This window comes from Glycine soja, chromosome 2 (assembly GCF_004193775.1).
Source record: "Glycine soja cultivar W05 chromosome 2, ASM419377v2, whole genome shotgun sequence".
NCBI classification, from domain to species: Eukaryota; Viridiplantae; Streptophyta; class Magnoliopsida; order Fabales; family Fabaceae; genus Glycine; species Glycine soja.
In genome coordinates, this window is record NC_041003.1 from 14,772,426 (window position 1) to 14,789,925 (window position 17,500).

Consider the following 17,500-nt stretch of genomic DNA (forward strand, 5'->3'; position numbering starts at 1 on the left):
TTGGTACGAGGCGCACAAACGACAAAATAAAGTTTAAAAGGCAAACAGCCTCTGTTTAAAAAATTATAAGAACTGAAAAGAAAAGCACAGCGAAATGAGTAGGTTGCAGTAAACGGTGGAAACTGTAGTATCCTGAAGTATGATTACGATTCCAAGCCTGAAAAAAGGAAAAAGTATTTTATAATAATTTCGCATATAAAAAACAAAAGGAGAAAATGATAAAATAATAAAGAAAAGTGATATTATATTTTTATATAAAAAAACAATGTAAGAATAACATAATTAAAAAGGAAAAGAGTTCTGAATCTCACTGTTTTGAGTGTTTTCGATCTATTCTATCCATTGCTCAATAATAACGTCTAAACATTATAATGACGAAATTTGAAACAGGTGATATTTTAAAGTGTAATTTATCAATACTAAACTGATATTAAATTCATCATAATTAATTTAATAGTAAAGATAATTTATAATATTAAATTGATCATAGTAAAGATAATTTCTAGTAATATTCTTTAGTGTTCGGATAATATAAAATTAATATATTTTATTTAAAAGAACTAATAAAAAAATAATGTAATATTTTTTCTCGTTAATCATTAATTATAAAAAATATTTAATTATATCTAATATTTATTTAACTAATGTCTTAATACACTATGTGTTTCAAATTAAAAATTAATAAATAACTTGTTATTTACTATAATAATCTTATATCAAAAGTCATTATCATATTTTTTCTTAAAATTTTTTTTATTGTTAGACATGTATCGTCTATATATACAATTTAATAAAAAAAAATATTAATTTTTATCTAATATTAAAAGACATTATCATATTTTTTCTTAAATTTTTTTTATTGTTAGACATGTATCATCTATATATACAATTTAATAAAAAAAATATTAATTTTTATCTAAGAAAGAGCATTAGATAAATATTGGTCTATCCAAATTATCAACATCTTATCCACCATTATCCTATGATAAAAAATAATTAAAATTAAAATTACAAGAAACTTATTTTCGTAATATATATTATGATAATAAATCTTTTATTTTAATGTAAGACATACGTTATTGTTATTATTGTCAACCGCTAACACATTACATTATTATTTTTTATTTCTTCGCGAAGGCACCTAAAACTGCACCAAGCTACCAACAAATTTATCCATCAACTAACTTTTTTTTTTCTCCTTGAAGGAAAGAATTCAAGTCAATACAAACAGAATCAAACAACTTGTCTCCTATCTCATCAGAAATAGAAATAAACTTCAACAAAACATAGAACAATTCACCGTAATGTATATCACTTCTATATTTCAGCTTTATTTTATTGATATTAGTCAAATCCACCCCGTGTGTAAGAAAAAAAAACAGAAGGGGATAGAAGTCACAGAACTGTTACAGTTATATAGTTATATAGATTTTAATCCTCACTTTAGAAAATAGAAAAAGCCGAAAAAAATTCAAAATTTTATGGGTTATTGTCATTATGAAAAGCCACCGCCAAACCAGTCACAACCTTCACGCCGGAAAGCGAACCCTTAGGTTTCAGCTCCGGTGGCTTCCATTCGACCACCGCCGTGTTATCTTCGCCGGAACTCTCTGACTCCGCAGCGAATAAATTCTCCTTCAAAAGCTGTTGTTGTTCTTCTTCCTTCTTCTTCTCCTCTTTGATATCGTTCGCAGAATTAGTAGTGCGCGTGTAAGGAGAGAGCCACTTCGCTTTCACGTACTCGGCTCTCCTCCACGGCGGCACGTGCATTCCCTTCTTCTTCAGACTCTGCTTCGCTGCCTCCGACACGAGCGCCACGATGCTCTGCAACCGCTCGCACGTGCCAACGAATATGTAGGGAAGGTTCTGAAGAATCGTCTTGTACGCCTTCGTGGATCGAGCAATCTCGAATTCTGACCTGAAGTCAATGTCAATTAGAATTCGTTCTTTCCCCATCATCACATCTATGTATTCATATTCCCCTGCACAAAATCAATTAAATTAAATCCCTAAATACAATAAAATCTTATGCTGATTTCAATTTTCACTCAATTAATTAACATAATTCGAATTGATAGCTGCTAGAAGAGAGTGAAATAGATAAATTAAAGTACCAGCGGGATATGAGGGAGATTTTTCCCAGCGAGATTTGCAAATTGAGGCATCGTATCCAAGGGTTAACAATTCGTCCGTGAGGATCTTTCTGCAGAAATTGTCTTTGCGCTTGCAGATCTTATTCTTCTCAACGATCTTCGCGGTATCCGCAAGCAAATTCCTTTCGCGCACACTGGCACACGCTACCAAACCCTGTCGAAAACGGAAAAAAAACCGTTTCAGAATTGTTCTCTCTATAGAACGCTTTGAATTACACAACCTGCTTGAACTATCGTTTACTTTGAGAGTTTCGCACGCCTCGCCGGAGGAGAAATTGGAGTCGCCGGAACCGCCGAACGAGTTCGAATCTTCGTCAGAGCTGTCGTCGTAGTTCCTGTTGAAGCAGTTACATCGGTTGCGGTGGTGTGAAGCGGAGTGCTTCTCGTGGCTCTCCTCGATGAAACTCTGCACCATTTTCGCTAAACACGCCGAGCTCGGCTCAAAATCATTGGAGCCGTTAAGCGTTTCATCGTCTCCGGCGATCTTTTCCGGCGCCGAATTTCTAAGAACACCGGAGAACTGGCGCTCGAGGAGCCGCTTCAGCCGCGACTTCACAACCGGCTTGGCGAGCTCAAGCTGAGTCCCCTCGGCCAGAACCTGAGAGTCGATTGGCTGAATTTTCATCGGAAAAGGTTTCGCGATTACAACACAAAGATGACTCAGAACAGAATCTCACACTCTCACTTGTTCGTCTTTTCCATTACGGATTCTTGAACTTAAATTTTAATAATTGGAGTCAGAACTCAGAAGACAGAACTGTGTAAAAAGCAATTAAACCTCTGAAGTTCTGCGGTATCACATTTCTCGATTCTCGCCATCGTTTTTAAAATTTGAAGACGAAGAAAGTCAGAAAACTACAGAAAAAGGAAAAAAGTGAAAAGTGAGAAATGAAAATAAAAATTAATGTTCTCTGCTAAAACTGTAGAAGCTGAAATCAGAGCAAGCCTCTTGGAAATTTTTTTCCCTCTCGTATTATTATATGGTGATAATAATCTGCCTCGGGGTTATGAGATGAAGCATGGAATAACTTGAAAACTATGCTAAGTAAAGTCGCTTTTGCTTAGGGTTTGTAATTGTATTTGTACTACCAGATACGCTTAGAGTTCCCAAACAAGTAGCGGCACGACAACGTCAATTGGATCCCAACAAGATCGCCAACCACCGCCGGAGCCTCCATATTTCACGGCGTGGCGGTTGAATTTTCCGATGACGAGGGGAATGGGTTGGAGCTAAGGGCGTGTTTGGTTGCGTGAGGTTATGGGTTTCGTGCAGGAGACGGCGAGAGGAGATGAGAGGATAAAGAGAAGATCAGAAAGCGAAGACTATTTTAAAGGCAACGAAGCCAAAAAAAAATAAAAAATGGGAAGACGTAGGAATGAAAGTGCCACGTGTGATCCTACGTGGCGGAATACGAGAAGCGTCATGGTGAAGTGTGTTTTCGTGTCGAGGTTTTTTGAACCGGGTTTAGGTTCGTGATCTCGGCCGAGGGTGGGAATTGCCGAAAATGTCCTCGTGATGCGGATGCTTTTCGGAAGCAGGCTCACGAGTCACGACAGTGGCGGGGGCAATTCCAAAACCATTTTCAGTTTCGTGCGTGGGGTATAGAGTGTGTTTGTGAAAATGTTTTAATTAATTTTTAATTTTTTTATTAATATAAAAATTTGTTTGATTGTTTAATACATTAATTTTTTTAAATAATTTTCTATTTTCTTTAAAAATATTTATTTGAATTAAAATTTTATTATTTTTATTATTTTATGTAATTTTACATATTCTAGATTTTTCAACATATAATCTTACCAAATATTATAATTTAATAAAATAACTTATTAATTTTCTGTTTTCAGCTGGTTTTAATGCAGTCTTAGTTTGAGGCAGAAATCATATATTCTCATAATTTTATTTTATTTTACTAATTTTCTTAATATTTTATAGAGAAAGCATTTCAAAATAATGGATATATTATTTGATATTTCAGAGCATTAAAAAACATAATATTAATTTTTTATTCTATTTTTATCTTAAGTAAATAATATATAATTAATAGAATATAGTTTTATTAGTGTTATTTTATCAATTTTTCAGCAATACTAATTTTTCAATATGGTATCGGATAAAAATTAATTATTATAATAATATTAGGCTTGATTATCCCGTTAAGCAATGTGTATTAATTGATAGGAAAATACAGTAATAGTTGCTGGTTTGCATTTGTCGGAGTGTTGAGTAATAAATAATTGTTGCATGCAAAAAATATTATGTGAAAGTATTTATTTTGAACTCAAGTATAAAAAAAACTGCTATTAACGTTTCTCTTTATAATTATTGAAAATTTATAATCTAAATTAAAAGAAAGAGTTATTAAATGGTAAGTGCAACCCATATTCTCAACTTTTAATTGTTTGTTTTCCATATTCCCAACTTTTTTTCTCATTTTTAAGTATTTGAGTTTAATTAACCATGATTTTATCCTAAAATATGTAGATTTAATTTTCACGGTCCATAAAAAAATCTTGGGAAAAAAATGTAAATTATATTAAACCCAAAATGATACAATAATAAACGGGACATAATCTGCGCTTGTCTATACATAAGAAACTTAATCTTGCTAATAACCTCTATGACAGAAAATTGATAATTTTCAAACATCAATTTGTTCCTAGAAAGCCAGTAGACTGTAATTGCTATAGCCAGACGATGTAATTTTCTTTGAACACCTGATGTTAATCTGCCCCTAATTAAAGAGTCATTAATGCGCGGTAAAGGAGTGAAACACCTGCGGAAAGCGGAAAGGAGCCAAATCACGAATGTGAGCCCAAACTTGGAGAGATTTCCTGCAATAAAAGAACAAATGAGCATTTGACTCAGACTCATTTGAACATAAAGGGCAGAGGAAACTCTTGTTCAAAAAAACAACTTTGTCAAAAATAAGCAGTCGATTCCTTTTAGCAAGCCACAAAATGAAAGACATCTCAAGGGGGATTGCTGGGTTTCAAATATCAACTAACAGTAGGCTTGACACCTCTAATGTATTCATAAAAAAATCTTATTATTAAGTAATCTATAAATAATTTTGTTTCTAAGTACTATTTGAATATTGAGATCTATGAAATACGGGTGCACTTGTTTTTGGAACAAAATAATAATAATGCAGGGAATGTGGCCCTTCTTTAAACACGACGTTGACATGTCCTTCTAAATGACGCCACGGGTAACATTGTAGTTTTAAGCCGTTGGATTGTTTGTTGTGAAATGAAAATCACGAAAGTCATTATTTGAACCAAGCATAATTGATAAAAAAAAAAAAGTTAAAATATTTAAAACTGTTGGGTTCGTGAAAACGTGTTCCTCTCTCTTTTGGTGAAACAAAGATAAGTGTCTTTTTCGACGAGAGAAGGAGAGGAAAATTTTCTAGACAATGATTATTGTAAACAAGAAAATAGACAAAAATTGTTTTGAGAAAAAGGACAAATGAATGATGACGATTTCATAATACTAACGGTAAATATTTATTTTTATCCTGAAATTTATTAAACATAAATAATTAGATCTATATGAAATATAAAAACTTAAAATTTTAAATTTAAACTTGCAAAAATACAATAAATTAGTTTTACTATTAATTTTTCTTATTAATTCAAACACTGTATTTAGTATGATACCTTGGATAATGACAAATAACAATTATCATGTGATATTCACGTATTATTTATCTGATTATCACGTGTCAAAATGTTAGATTTTGGATTTGATTTCTAAATTTGATAGTTTGTCTTTATTTTAATTCTTAAATTTAATCACTTATTGACATTTTGATTGTGAATTTAACATGTATTATCATTTTAGTTCCTAAAAATACTTTTAAATTTTTAATTAAGTTTTATGTGACATAAAATTATTAGCATAACCATTATAATATTCTCTGAATTCTATTTTTTTCTATAATTTTGTCATATAAATTATACTGTAAATGTAAAACTCATTTATGAGTGATTGCATTGCAATAGTAAGTGTTAAATTTAGGATATTATTAACTATATTCTATAAGGCTTAAGACATTATCTTACATATTATTAGTATGCAGAAGGTTAGATTAATTAATTAGTTAATCTATTTTGTGAAATAATGTTAATGACGAAGAGGCATTTAAAAAAACTTGATAATCACAAAAGGAAGAAAAATAAAAGGTATTAAAACCATTTTCCTTATACACCCTTTTGAAGTTTTCATATGGTTGTTTGATGATTGATTATTAAAAAACATGACCTATTATAAGTTAAAAATATATGACCTACAAAATTGAGTCTAAAGTATAATTCACTCATTATATTCTCAATGGAAAAGATAATTGTCACTCATTATGTTGAAGTACACAATATGCATGACCTATAAAATTGAATATAAAACATAATTCACGTGTTATATTAGTTATGCAAAATCTACAAAATAAAAGATAAAAAAAACTAAAAATATATAATTTTGTCTAAATTTTTTGTCAAATAAAATGATCTATTTGGTATCTCATTACTTTTAATTTCCTCTTCAATTAAATAAATATGTTGACTTTTAAAAATAAATTATTTGTTAATATTTATATATTTACATAATATGTATTTTTAATTTGATTCTTGTGAAAAACTAATTTAACTTTTATATGTTTGTCACTATTTAAGTATTATTTGTTAGAATTTTAACTCAATAAAACATAATAAATAAATTAATTGTGATTTCAAATATAAAATACAATATTTTTTATTTATATACTTGGATAATTATTTTTCATCACTATAAATAATTGTTATTACTATAAACAAATATTATTTATTATCATTATGCTAATAATATATATGTAGTGTTAGACTTAATTAAAAATTCACAAATACTTTCAAGAATCAAAATGACAATACATAATTAATTTATGGACCAAAATATGAGTAAGTGATTGAATTTTACAAGGACTATAATGTTAGGAAGTTATTAAGTTCAAAAATCAAATTTAAAAATTAATTTTTTGACACATAATATCTATGTAAATGACACATGATAATCATGTGAAGATTTTCGCATGTCACATCATCATTGTAAGTGTCATATAAGCATAACTGTTTGTTTTAACAAAAAAAAAACTAATAATATAATTAATTTGTTGCACTTTTTATAAATTCAAAAATAAAATTTTAATTTTTCATCTCTTGAGAACTTGATTATGAGTGTCTAACAAATTTAATGAGTATTTATCCTAGTAGTAACAATAATATTATCTTTATTCTTTGATAAGATTATTTTGGTGAAAGGCCGTTTTAAATTAATTGTTTTTTTGTTATTTATTGAGTAAAAAATATAACAACCAATTAAGTGAAATAATTAGGAAAGTGAAATTTCAAAAAAAATAAAGGCAATATTAAAATTGTGTTTAAAATATGAACAAATTTAATCTGTAATTTTACGAAGTAGTTAAAAGAAGAGCTAGCAATATATAAAAATCGACCAATTTTAAATATTTGTGGGTAAAAGTTTTAGTTACTTAATAAAAATGATATAAATACTGTATTCTTGATCATCTTATCTGGTAGAGGAGGACATTTGAAGCTCTAGGAGAAGGTAATAAATGGCGGTCCGTAATGAAGAAATTGAAATTTGAAAGTGGGGTCCAATGGAAAAAAGGAAAGACGATGGTCCATGGTAGAGTTAGCGTTTGTGGTGTGGACCTCACTGATGGAGATCCTGTCGGGAAGGAACCCAGTTACTACCTGCTAACATAGTTCAAGTAAGGCCCATGAATATACTCCCTATGCCCTAGTTTATCTCTTACCTGATGGGACATCTTGCCATGGCCCATCTTTGTGTCAAAAATCAATAATTAATCTTCTAAGATATTAAAATTTATTCAAAAAATAATATTTTTTTATACACATGAACCAAAATTAAATTCTTAAAACACATACCTAAAAAACAATATTATCTATCATATCATATTATAGTATATTTGATTTAAGAAACAAATGAGGGGGAAAAGAATTGAGGTGATGTTTTAGATTATTGGGTTAATAAAAAATGTGTATAAAATAATATAAATACTTTAAATAAAAATGTATTAAATATAAATATTTTTGTCATTATATAGAAAAAATGTTTGTTTATCCTATTTTCTACTCAAAATGCTTGACACTCACTAAAAGACTCTCCCTTGATTCCTTTCTCACACCAAACAAAAGAAGGCATGTAATATAGACTCTTTTTTCATCCCATGTTATTAATTAGTCACCTTTCAGCTATGTCAAAACAAAACATAATGCCTTACGTGCTCGAAATCTATTTGTCTATCTTTTCCTGTTTTTCTATTTGTGTACATTATGAAAGAAATTTTAATATATACTTTTGAATATATTTTAATACTTTTTAATGTATTTTTTAATATATTTTATTGTTAGTTAAAACTCATTAAAAAATACAACTTTGTGAGTTACACCTTCTATTCAATGAATTTAACTTAGGATTTTATAATTTTAATATGTTTTATTAATAAAATGTATTAAAATTGTACTAAAAAATATATTATCAACACTCTACCTTTTTTTTATAAGAGAAAATATTTTTTCTAAACATCGTAATTAGAGTTTTTACTCTCGGACAGAATTATGAAACATCCAAGTCTTAACAGCGTTTTAGTTTTTTTTAGTTTAACTTTTCATACAATATATTAAATTCACATTAAAATGTGTGTTAAAGGAGTTGATTTTAGTATTTTGTTAAATAAGTAACTGGTGCCACAATGGCACGACCTTTTTATATTTTGGTAGGTATGGTTTGCTCCTACGCCTTTGTTGGATGTATACTACATAAGTTAACTGATTCTCCAGAATGAGAAGGGAAAAGTAGTGCAAATACTAAAATTCAAGCATAAAATTTCTAGATTTATGCAATGATTTTAAGAATATCTTTATTGGTAGCATTTTATTGTATTTTTTTTACTTAACAATCGTGCTAAACGTTGTTGTATCAATAAAATAGTGTCACGAGCCGAATTATCATAAACAGTTTTTTTACAAGATAAAGGACCCACCTCTACAATATTGGAAGATAATGATATACAAAATAAATGTTTATAACAATATTTTTAATATTTTTTTTATCAAATCATATAATTATTGTAATAAGCACTGTAGTTAAGATGTTTAATTTCTTCATAGAACCTTTGATCCTTTGAATGTGTGTCTGTTCCAATAATTTTGTCCCGATAGAGGTGGTGTTAGTGTAGTAGACTTGCGCCATTTTGCGAGTTGGCGTATTCTGCAACCGATTGTATAGCACATTGTGCATTGAGTTTGTGGCAGACAACAAAATCCTTAGATACAAATCTGCGTAACCTCCGATTTTGATCATTCTCCCGATAACACCTCATTCCAAGCACCAGAACATTGTCGAATTGTCGCCACTATGGTATTTCAATAGATTTATTGCCAAATACTACCATTCTTTCGATATATACACATATATATTTTGAAAATTAAATTTAAAAATTAAAAAATAAACACTTGCCATCATCTTAATCGGGACTCAAGTTTGCTTTTCTAGTCTCTTAATTTTTTTAAAAAAATTCTTAAGATAAAAAACCACCATTGTGTATCCGAAATACAAAAAATCAATAAAAAGATTTTTTTTTTCAAAATTGAGTGACTAAAAAAAATAAATTTAAATTTTTTCTACTAAAAAAAATAAACAATTTTTATTAAAATGACATATTTTAATATATATAAATTATTTTTTCTACTAAAAAAATATAAATACAAAATGTTTACATGTGAATAAACCTTTTTTTTTATAAAAAAAAAACAAATGACAACTTTGTTAACTTTAATGTTTGGATAAGTTAAAATTAAGAATTGAGATATTCCGAAAAAATCGGTAAAATTAAATTATTACGAAAGAATTTTTTTTTCTCCTGCAAATGTCAAGTATCAACTGAATAATACCTATTTCCAGGTTCTTTTTATGCAATCACAACCATGACTTATGTTTTTTTTTTTTTTTTTTTGAAAGGCCAACCATGACTTACGTTAACAGGTAATTTACCAGGTTCGTGCAATGCATGGCTAGATATTTATTTTTGTATACAATCTAACGTACAATATTTATCTTTACGGTTTAAATATTAAATTATAATTTTAATGATTATGTGTAATGTAATTATTTGATTAAAATATCATTTTGCTCCATTATGTTTTTTTTTAAAATTTTATCATTTATGTTTTTAAAAAATTATCTTAATTCTTTATGTTTTTAAATGAACTTATCTTAGTTTTTTGTCAGTATTTATTTTAACACTATAAGTATTTTAAATTTTAAAATAATTTATTTAATATACTAACGACTACAAATCTTCACTGTGTAAATTAATTATACACATATTGACTATTTTTAGCAGTCACATTCTTTTTAGTTAAACTTTTTACTCTTACTTTATACTCGTCATTATGTATTCAAGTCCAAATACATAACGGACACATAAATCTGTTATGTATACTGGTTCAATGCATTTACGATTTCGTTTATTGTAATTATACAAAATTCAATTTTGTATGGTTTTTGTAAATGTATTAGGTGGGAAGAGTAAAAACTCATGTGGAAGTAGCAATCCCCAATATGTTTTGTAAATGCATTTATCTGGACCAAAATGGTTTAGGAGCAGCCCAATTTATTGTGGAACCCACGTAATCCAGTTAATCCCAACCCAAAATCGGCAGCTAACTCAAGCTTACCAACTTATTAGACCAACCCAAATAAGTTCAATAAAACAAACTCAAAGTAAATCATGATGATAAGAAATTAAAGGAAATACACAAATATAAAGTAAAATAACACAAAAGAAAAAACAAAATTTTTCGGGATAAAATTTCCTAAAGCATTAACACGTGTATTAATAAAACTCAGAAATATTGTTAAAGATTTTAGTAATTTAAATTATAAAAATATTGTTTAATTCTTAAAATTAGTAAAAATAGATTATTTTAATTCTTATTTTTCATTACCCTAAGAATTTAAATGAAATTTTCGTAAATTTGAGTATTAAACTAATTGAAATTCGTATTTTTAGAATTTGATACAATGCACTACTCGTTTAATGATGGTATGGTTTTTCTTTATTTGTTATTGCAGTAAAGCACCCTGGATAATTCCTCTTCCAACTTTCGGATAACAAATACAAAGCGTTCCATTGAACTTGAATGCAAAAGAAAACTTGCAGATACGGGAAAGGGGGACAGGGGGGGTGAAAACTGAAAATGATGGTAGTCGGTGGAAGAAAAGAATCATACAACCAAAATATGGGCCTTTGTAAGCCTTTTGTTGGGCTATTGGAGTGAAATATGATGGGCCGAGGAAGGAAAAGTGAAGAGAGTGCGAAATAATTTTGAAATTGGGAATGAAAAGTGTTTTCCCACGCAAGGTTGCGCGCCTCTTGATTCAAAGTTCAAACAAAACGCATAGCACATTTAATGACATATTTGGATGTAATTTCTCAGATTCGTCTTCAGTTTCAGCCTTTCTCTCCCACTCACTCACTCACAGGTCTCTCTCTTTCTCTCCCTTCGTCACTGAAGTTTGTTCTTCGCTACCAAGATTCGTTTTTATTCTTTCTTTTCTTTTTGGAATTTTTCTTCTTCTTTGCCTTGTTTCTTCTATTTCTCCGTGTTCCTTTTCCTGAAACGTTAGCTCTGAAAAATGTAGGTAAGCAATGGCGGGAAAAGGAGGGAAGGGGCTTCTTGCAGCGAAAACCACCGCGGCGAATAAGGACAAAGACAAGGACAAGAAGAGACCTATTTCTCGCTCTTCCCGTGCTGGAATCCAGGTAAAGTCTTTTACTTTGTCTTTTTTCCGTTCTCAAACGTTGCCGCCACCGTATTTGTTTCTTCTCTGTTTACTTTTGCGTCAAAGAACACATGGTGGTGGCGATAGATAGCAAATCCCTAGATTCAACCACACCCAATTTAACTATTACAGTAGTAGTCTTTCCTTGGATTGGCGTACGAAGAATTTTGTAATGCAAAATTAAAAAAAATAAAATGAAACTGTTGCTTCTTGTCAGACTGTTAATTTTGTTGTAGTTGCTAGGTACTTGTCCTTTTGTAAATGGCTTTATAATTTTCAATTGTTTCAGGACATAGCCGTCTGTACAATTTCTTTTCTTTTTATTATTACTATTTTTGAGTAAATAGTCTATCCATAGATATTTTACAGGAGATCTTAATAGTCATTGAATCACATTTTCAAATTAATATCTGTTGTTTTTTTATGACAAATGTTAGTTTGTTAGAATGTTATTTTTGTTAGTAGAGGGGATCTAATCCACTAAAATAAAACAAATTGGCATATATGATAAATTTGGTGACTTTTATAAATAGCTTTATTTTTTTTTTATAATACCAACTATTTTTTTTTTATTAACAAACATTTAAGGTAATGCAAGAGGAAATACAATACCAAGTTACCAACTAATATTGTATAGAGGACAAGTTTAATTTTTTTGATTTGATTTGAAAAACAGTTTCCTGTGGGACGTATCCATAGGCAGCTGAAACAAAGGGTCCAAGCCAATGGACGTGTTGGGGCAACAGCTGCAGTGTACTTAGCCTCAATTCTAGAGTATCTGACTGCTGAAGTTCTTGAACTTGCTGGGAATGCAAGCAAGGATCTGAAGGTGAAGAGGATCACACCAAGGCATTTGCAGCTGGCTATCAGGGGAGATGAGGAGCTGGACACTCTTATCAAAGGGACCATTGCTGGTGGTGGTGTCATTCCTCACATTCACAAGTCCTTGATCAACAAAACCGCCAAGGATTGAGCTCTCTTTGGCCTTCTGAATTCATGTTGCCCTTTACTGAAAACTAAGTTTGTGGTTATTGTGAATTGATCACAGCAGTAGGCTAGTACGAGGATTTGTTTTAACAGTTTTAGAACTCAGGTGGTAGTGTGTAAATGGCTTGCTTGCTAGACAATGCTTTCTTTAACTGTTTTAGTTGGTCTGTTTTTAGAGCTTTAACCATGTTGGATTGCTAGACAATGCTTGCTTTTAGATACAATCTGTGATCTGTTGTTGTCTTTGTTGCCCATTGACCCCTTCATATATGGTTGTTTTATTTTAATCTTTGCAATCTGTGATCTGTTATTTTTTTATGGCCATGTTACTTAAAATATTTTTAAAGTATTGCTCTGGCGTTTACTATACGAAATTAGTTTCCACCTCCCTCGCTGTTCTACCTACATAACCAAATTGTTCTCACTTCTCACACTTTGGGGTCAAGATCTCCACTCTAGTTTTTAATAATATAGAGCTTTTTCTAGTAGAGGAGCTCTCAAAAGCATTTTTAATCTTGTATCCAAACAGGCTCAAAATGATGGTATTTTTGAGTAAAATATCAGTAATCTGATTGACAACTTGTCTATCTCACACTTCAAAATTAACAATACCAATTTTATTAATATTAAACTCAATAATACAATCTCTTTTACGTATTTTCGAGTCTTTTAAGCGCAGGTCATGATCCCTCAAATAAAAACTGGAGGGGAATGTTTGAGGATTTGTGTCATTGGTACTCCAGTTAATGAGAAGTGAGAAAAGTGACACTCAATGGTGGGATTCAGTTCTTGCTTAATACGTTTCGTTTCAATTTCTCTTTATCTATACCTCATCCCTTCCGTGCCCTATTAGGGTCATTGAAGGATCCCACCAATAAACCTTTCCACTGAACTTCCAAAGTGACTGAGTCATGACTTATGATTTGCTAGGAATTAACTAAAATCAATTGCCAACATGTTGAGAATTAAATATTGTAATTCAAAGGTGAGTCTTGGCTTACTAAAAAAATGAAATATTACCAACATGTTGAGAATTAAATCTTGTCCTTCAAAAGGTACTTCTAGTGGCCGTCCTCCACTAACCTAAAGGACGATATCAACCGTTGGTCAGAGATGATGAAACATTTTTTTGAATAGTTTTCTCCTGGAATGATATAATTAGGACTTCTTGCTAATTATCACATTTATTATAACTATTTAACATGATATTATTAAAAGACCTCTTTCTATTTTTCAAAATACAAGTACAATTTACTTTTAATATTTTGTTATTATAAAAGATTTAAACCAGAACTAACATACTTCCTCTCTAATTTGTTTGTTATTTTTTATAAGAAATTTTTCTAATTTTTAGACGCATTAACTCTTTTTTCCTACATACCTTTACTTAATTATCTTTCCAAACATTAATGGAAAAAAATTAAATGGATGAAGAAATAAAAAAATAATAATTTTAAAATGATAGTATAATTAATTAAAAAAATTAATGTGATTAACTAAATTAATTATTTTTCCTTAAGGAATTAAATTAGTTAAAAGATTCTTATCATTAGAGACGAAGGGAATAAAAATTAATGATTTTTAATAACATAATCATTAATAATATAAAAAATCTTTACAATAATTAGATAATAATGTAAATGATTTTCTTACATTCTTATCTAATTATAAACTGTTGCCTACAATTGGATAATATTTTTACATTATGTATAGCGTTTAGGGCTATATATTTATATTTTAAATTGTTTATGGAAAATATTTTGATGAGAAGGATAACTTTACTTTGATAACCTTTATGCCTTAGTCTAAGGAATTAGTGTTGAACTATTGGATAAGAAGCATGTACACAAAATTTCATTATGTATGTAATTTTTTTTAATTATTATTTTAGTTCTTTAATTTAATTTTTTATTTAACTTGATCTTTTTATTCTTAAAAGATTTAATTTGATGTTTTTATTCTTAAAAAATTTAATTTGATTCCTTAATTTATTCATCAGGTTTAATTTAATTCCTTTATTTTTATGTTTTAATTTTTGAATTTATTTTTCAAAAGGTTTAATTTGATCTTATTTTTAAAAAAAATTCAGAGTTGATGGGAGAAAAATAAGACCAAACTAAAATAATTTTACAAAATAAAGTATTTAATTAAATATTTTTTAAAAATAAAGAAATCAAAATGAACCTAATAAATAAATTAAGTGTCCTAACTGTACCTTTTTTAAAAAGTAGATCCAATTAAACTTAACAAAAGAATTAAAAGACCAAAATAATACTTTAAGCTAATTTATTATATTACATGTAACTTTGAAATGTGTGATTTAATTTTATAATTAGCGTACTATCCATGTCTTGCATGGATATTAAAATTATATTTGATAATTTATAATTATTTTACAGCGTTATAATTTTGTAATATATTATCAATTACTTTGTGTATTTTTTAATGAATATGTGTTAGTATAACAAATTAAGTGTTATATTAAATTATATTTGAAAATAATAATTGATTTTAAATCAATCATTCATTTTAAATTTTGGTATACCAAAATAATAATGTTAAATTATTTTCATAATATTTTCGTAATGTTTTAATTTTGAGAATCTGTTACATTGAAGAAGAAAATATAAAAGCATAAAATAAACTATAAAAGATAAATTAATGATAAAAATAAAAATATTACATTAAAGGAAGAAGATAAAACAAAATGAAATTATAAAAAAAATGATTTACACCAGGGATATATTCCAACCAACAGTCATGTCAACTACTACTCATTTCTACAAAATATAAAAATGAATGAAGTAGGTAGTGTGTCTTTTAATAAAGTCTTCTTCGTATGCATGACTAAAAATCAAATCCTGAACATAAGAAGGAACGATTTAAAGAACATCATAACTAATTTTAAAAAATAGATCCCTTGAAAAAAATTAATCAATTGAGGAGATTTATTCAATGGAAACATTTAAAAAACATGAAACAAAACAAAAAATGGAAGTAAAGAAATGAAAATCATTAGACTAAATATGTAAAGAAAAATCAAATAAAAAAATAAAAAAGATAAAAACTGGCCTTAGATAATTTGTGTTTCTTATTTGCATTTATCTGTCCATTGAAATTGGATATAAAAAATAAAAAGAGTTAGCGTTGATTATTATGGAAATAAACAATGCAAATGATAAAAACAACCGATACTTAAAAAAGCACAAATCATATAATCTTACCTTAATAAAAGGCAAATCAAATGAGAAATAATGAAAGATAAATTTTTTGTAAAAAAAAATAAAAGAAAGAAATATTACTATTAAAGAAAAAGTAAATATATAAATTAAAAAAGAAAAATAAAATATAAATTAAACCTTAAAGTAGAGAAGGAATAAAAAGGTCAATGCATTTACTTCATTGAAACTGAATAAAATAAAAGGAATAAAAAGTGTCAGTAATTAGTTATTTAAAATGAAAATAATAAATTAAAAATAATAATAGATTGAAAGTGAAGAAAATATTAAACAAATTGTGTAAAAAAAACATTCAAATAAAATGGAAAAGGATAAAAAAAACTTACCGTATATAAAGAATAAAAAAGTCGTTGCATTTGTGTTTCTTATTTGTATTAATTGATCTCTCAATTGAAACTGAATTAAATGAAAGAAATAAAAATTGTCAGCAATTAACTATTTCAAAAGAGAAAAATAACAATAAAAATGAAAATAATAGTGTACACTTAGGTGTTATAATTTAAACTCAAATCACGCAAGATTTTTTAAAGTTTTAAAGAGAATGGATCATAGAAATTTGAAATGTTGGCATATCGTAAAGTTGACAATGATGGGAAAGAAGAAGAGAATGACTAAGTGTAAGAAATTGGAGAGAAAGAGAAAGTATTGTGTGATTTTTTTTAAAATGTGAATTTATAAAAACGAAAAAAGTGTATAAAAGAAGTCATAACAACAAAGTTTAGATAATAATATGTAATAATTAAATTATTATTATGGATCAACTCATCATGGTTTAAATCTTCATGTGCACACCTTACAAATTAATTGATGAAATAATTATTTTTTATTTATTATGATAGAAAAAATCATTTTAAGATTTTAAATATACCAATCTATTAATATATGAACTAATCAATTATAATAATTATTTAATTAATAATTGAATTAATCAATCAATTATATATTTGAGGTATTTATGATAAGATAGTTATTTACAAAAATATAATAATAATAATTAAATAATATCCTCATAGAATAGAATGAATATATAATAAAATAGAATTTATTTACATAATAGAATAATATTTATTTGAATGAATAATTAACTTGAATAATGTCATTTAATTATAATTTAGGAGAGAATAAAATGAAAGTATAAGGTGACATCACTTCATATAGTCAAACTTTATATATATATATATATATATATATATATATATATATATATATATATAATAGATTTATTTTCCACGTGTAATTAATTTTTTTTTTCG

The 17,500-nt window shown here is 28.0% G+C and overlaps 2 protein-coding genes across 3 annotated transcripts; one reads left to right on the plus strand and one right to left on the minus strand.

Moving 5' to 3' along the window:
- Positions 1 to 1,233: 1,233 nt before the first annotated feature.
- Positions 1,234 to 3,468, minus strand: LOC114389648. Of its 2 annotated transcripts, XM_028350379.1 has the most exons (4): positions 3,243 to 3,468; positions 2,395 to 3,008; positions 2,115 to 2,307; positions 1,234 to 1,982 (listed from the first exon to the last, which is right to left on the minus strand). In XM_028350379.1, exons 2-4 carry the CDS (start codon positions 2,776 to 2,778, stop codon positions 1,480 to 1,482), a joined length of 1,080 nt encoding a protein of 359 aa, XP_028206180.1. In that variant the 5' UTR covers positions 2,779 to 3,008; positions 3,243 to 3,468; the 3' UTR covers positions 1,234 to 1,479. The 2 variants fall into 2 exon arrangements, with proteins under 2 accessions (XP_028206180.1, XP_028206171.1); XM_028350370.1 differs by having other exon boundaries at positions 2,395 to 3,468.
- Positions 3,469 to 11,567: 8,099 nt separating this feature from the next.
- On the plus strand, positions 11,568 to 13,304 carry LOC114389661 (histone H2A variant 1). The gene is made up of 3 exons (XM_028350390.1): positions 11,568 to 11,721; positions 11,881 to 12,001; positions 12,698 to 13,304. The coding sequence occupies exons 2-3, from the start codon at positions 11,888 to 11,890 to the stop codon at positions 12,992 to 12,994; spliced, it is 411 nt and encodes a 136-aa protein (XP_028206191.1). The 5' UTR covers positions 11,568 to 11,721; positions 11,881 to 11,887; the 3' UTR covers positions 12,995 to 13,304.
- Positions 13,305 to 17,500: the final 4,196 nt, after the last annotated feature.

What these genes read in the sequence shown, in the direction of transcription:
- LOC114389648 (XM_028350379.1), bottom strand. Translation starts at nt 2,778, where the DNA reads ATGAAAATTCAGCCAATCGACTCTCAGGTTCTGGCCGAGGGGACTCAG. An exon ending in AGGCGTGCGAAACTCTCAAA is followed by an intron (nt 2,308 to 2,394) that starts GTAAACGATAGT and finishes CGTTTTCGACAG; the next exon opens with GGTTTGGTAGCGTGTGCCAG. An exon ending in ATCTCCCTCATATCCCGCTG is followed by an intron (nt 1,983 to 2,114) that starts GTACTTTAATTT and finishes GATTTTGTGCAG; the next exon opens with GGGAATATGAATACATAGAT.
- LOC114389661 (XM_028350390.1), top strand. Translation starts at nt 11,888, where the DNA reads ATGGCGGGAAAAGGAGGGAAGGGGCTTCTTGCAGCGAAAACCACCGCG. An exon ending in CTTCCCGTGCTGGAATCCAG is followed by an intron (nt 12,002 to 12,697) that starts GTAAAGTCTTTT and finishes TTTGAAAAACAG; the next exon opens with TTTCCTGTGGGACGTATCCA.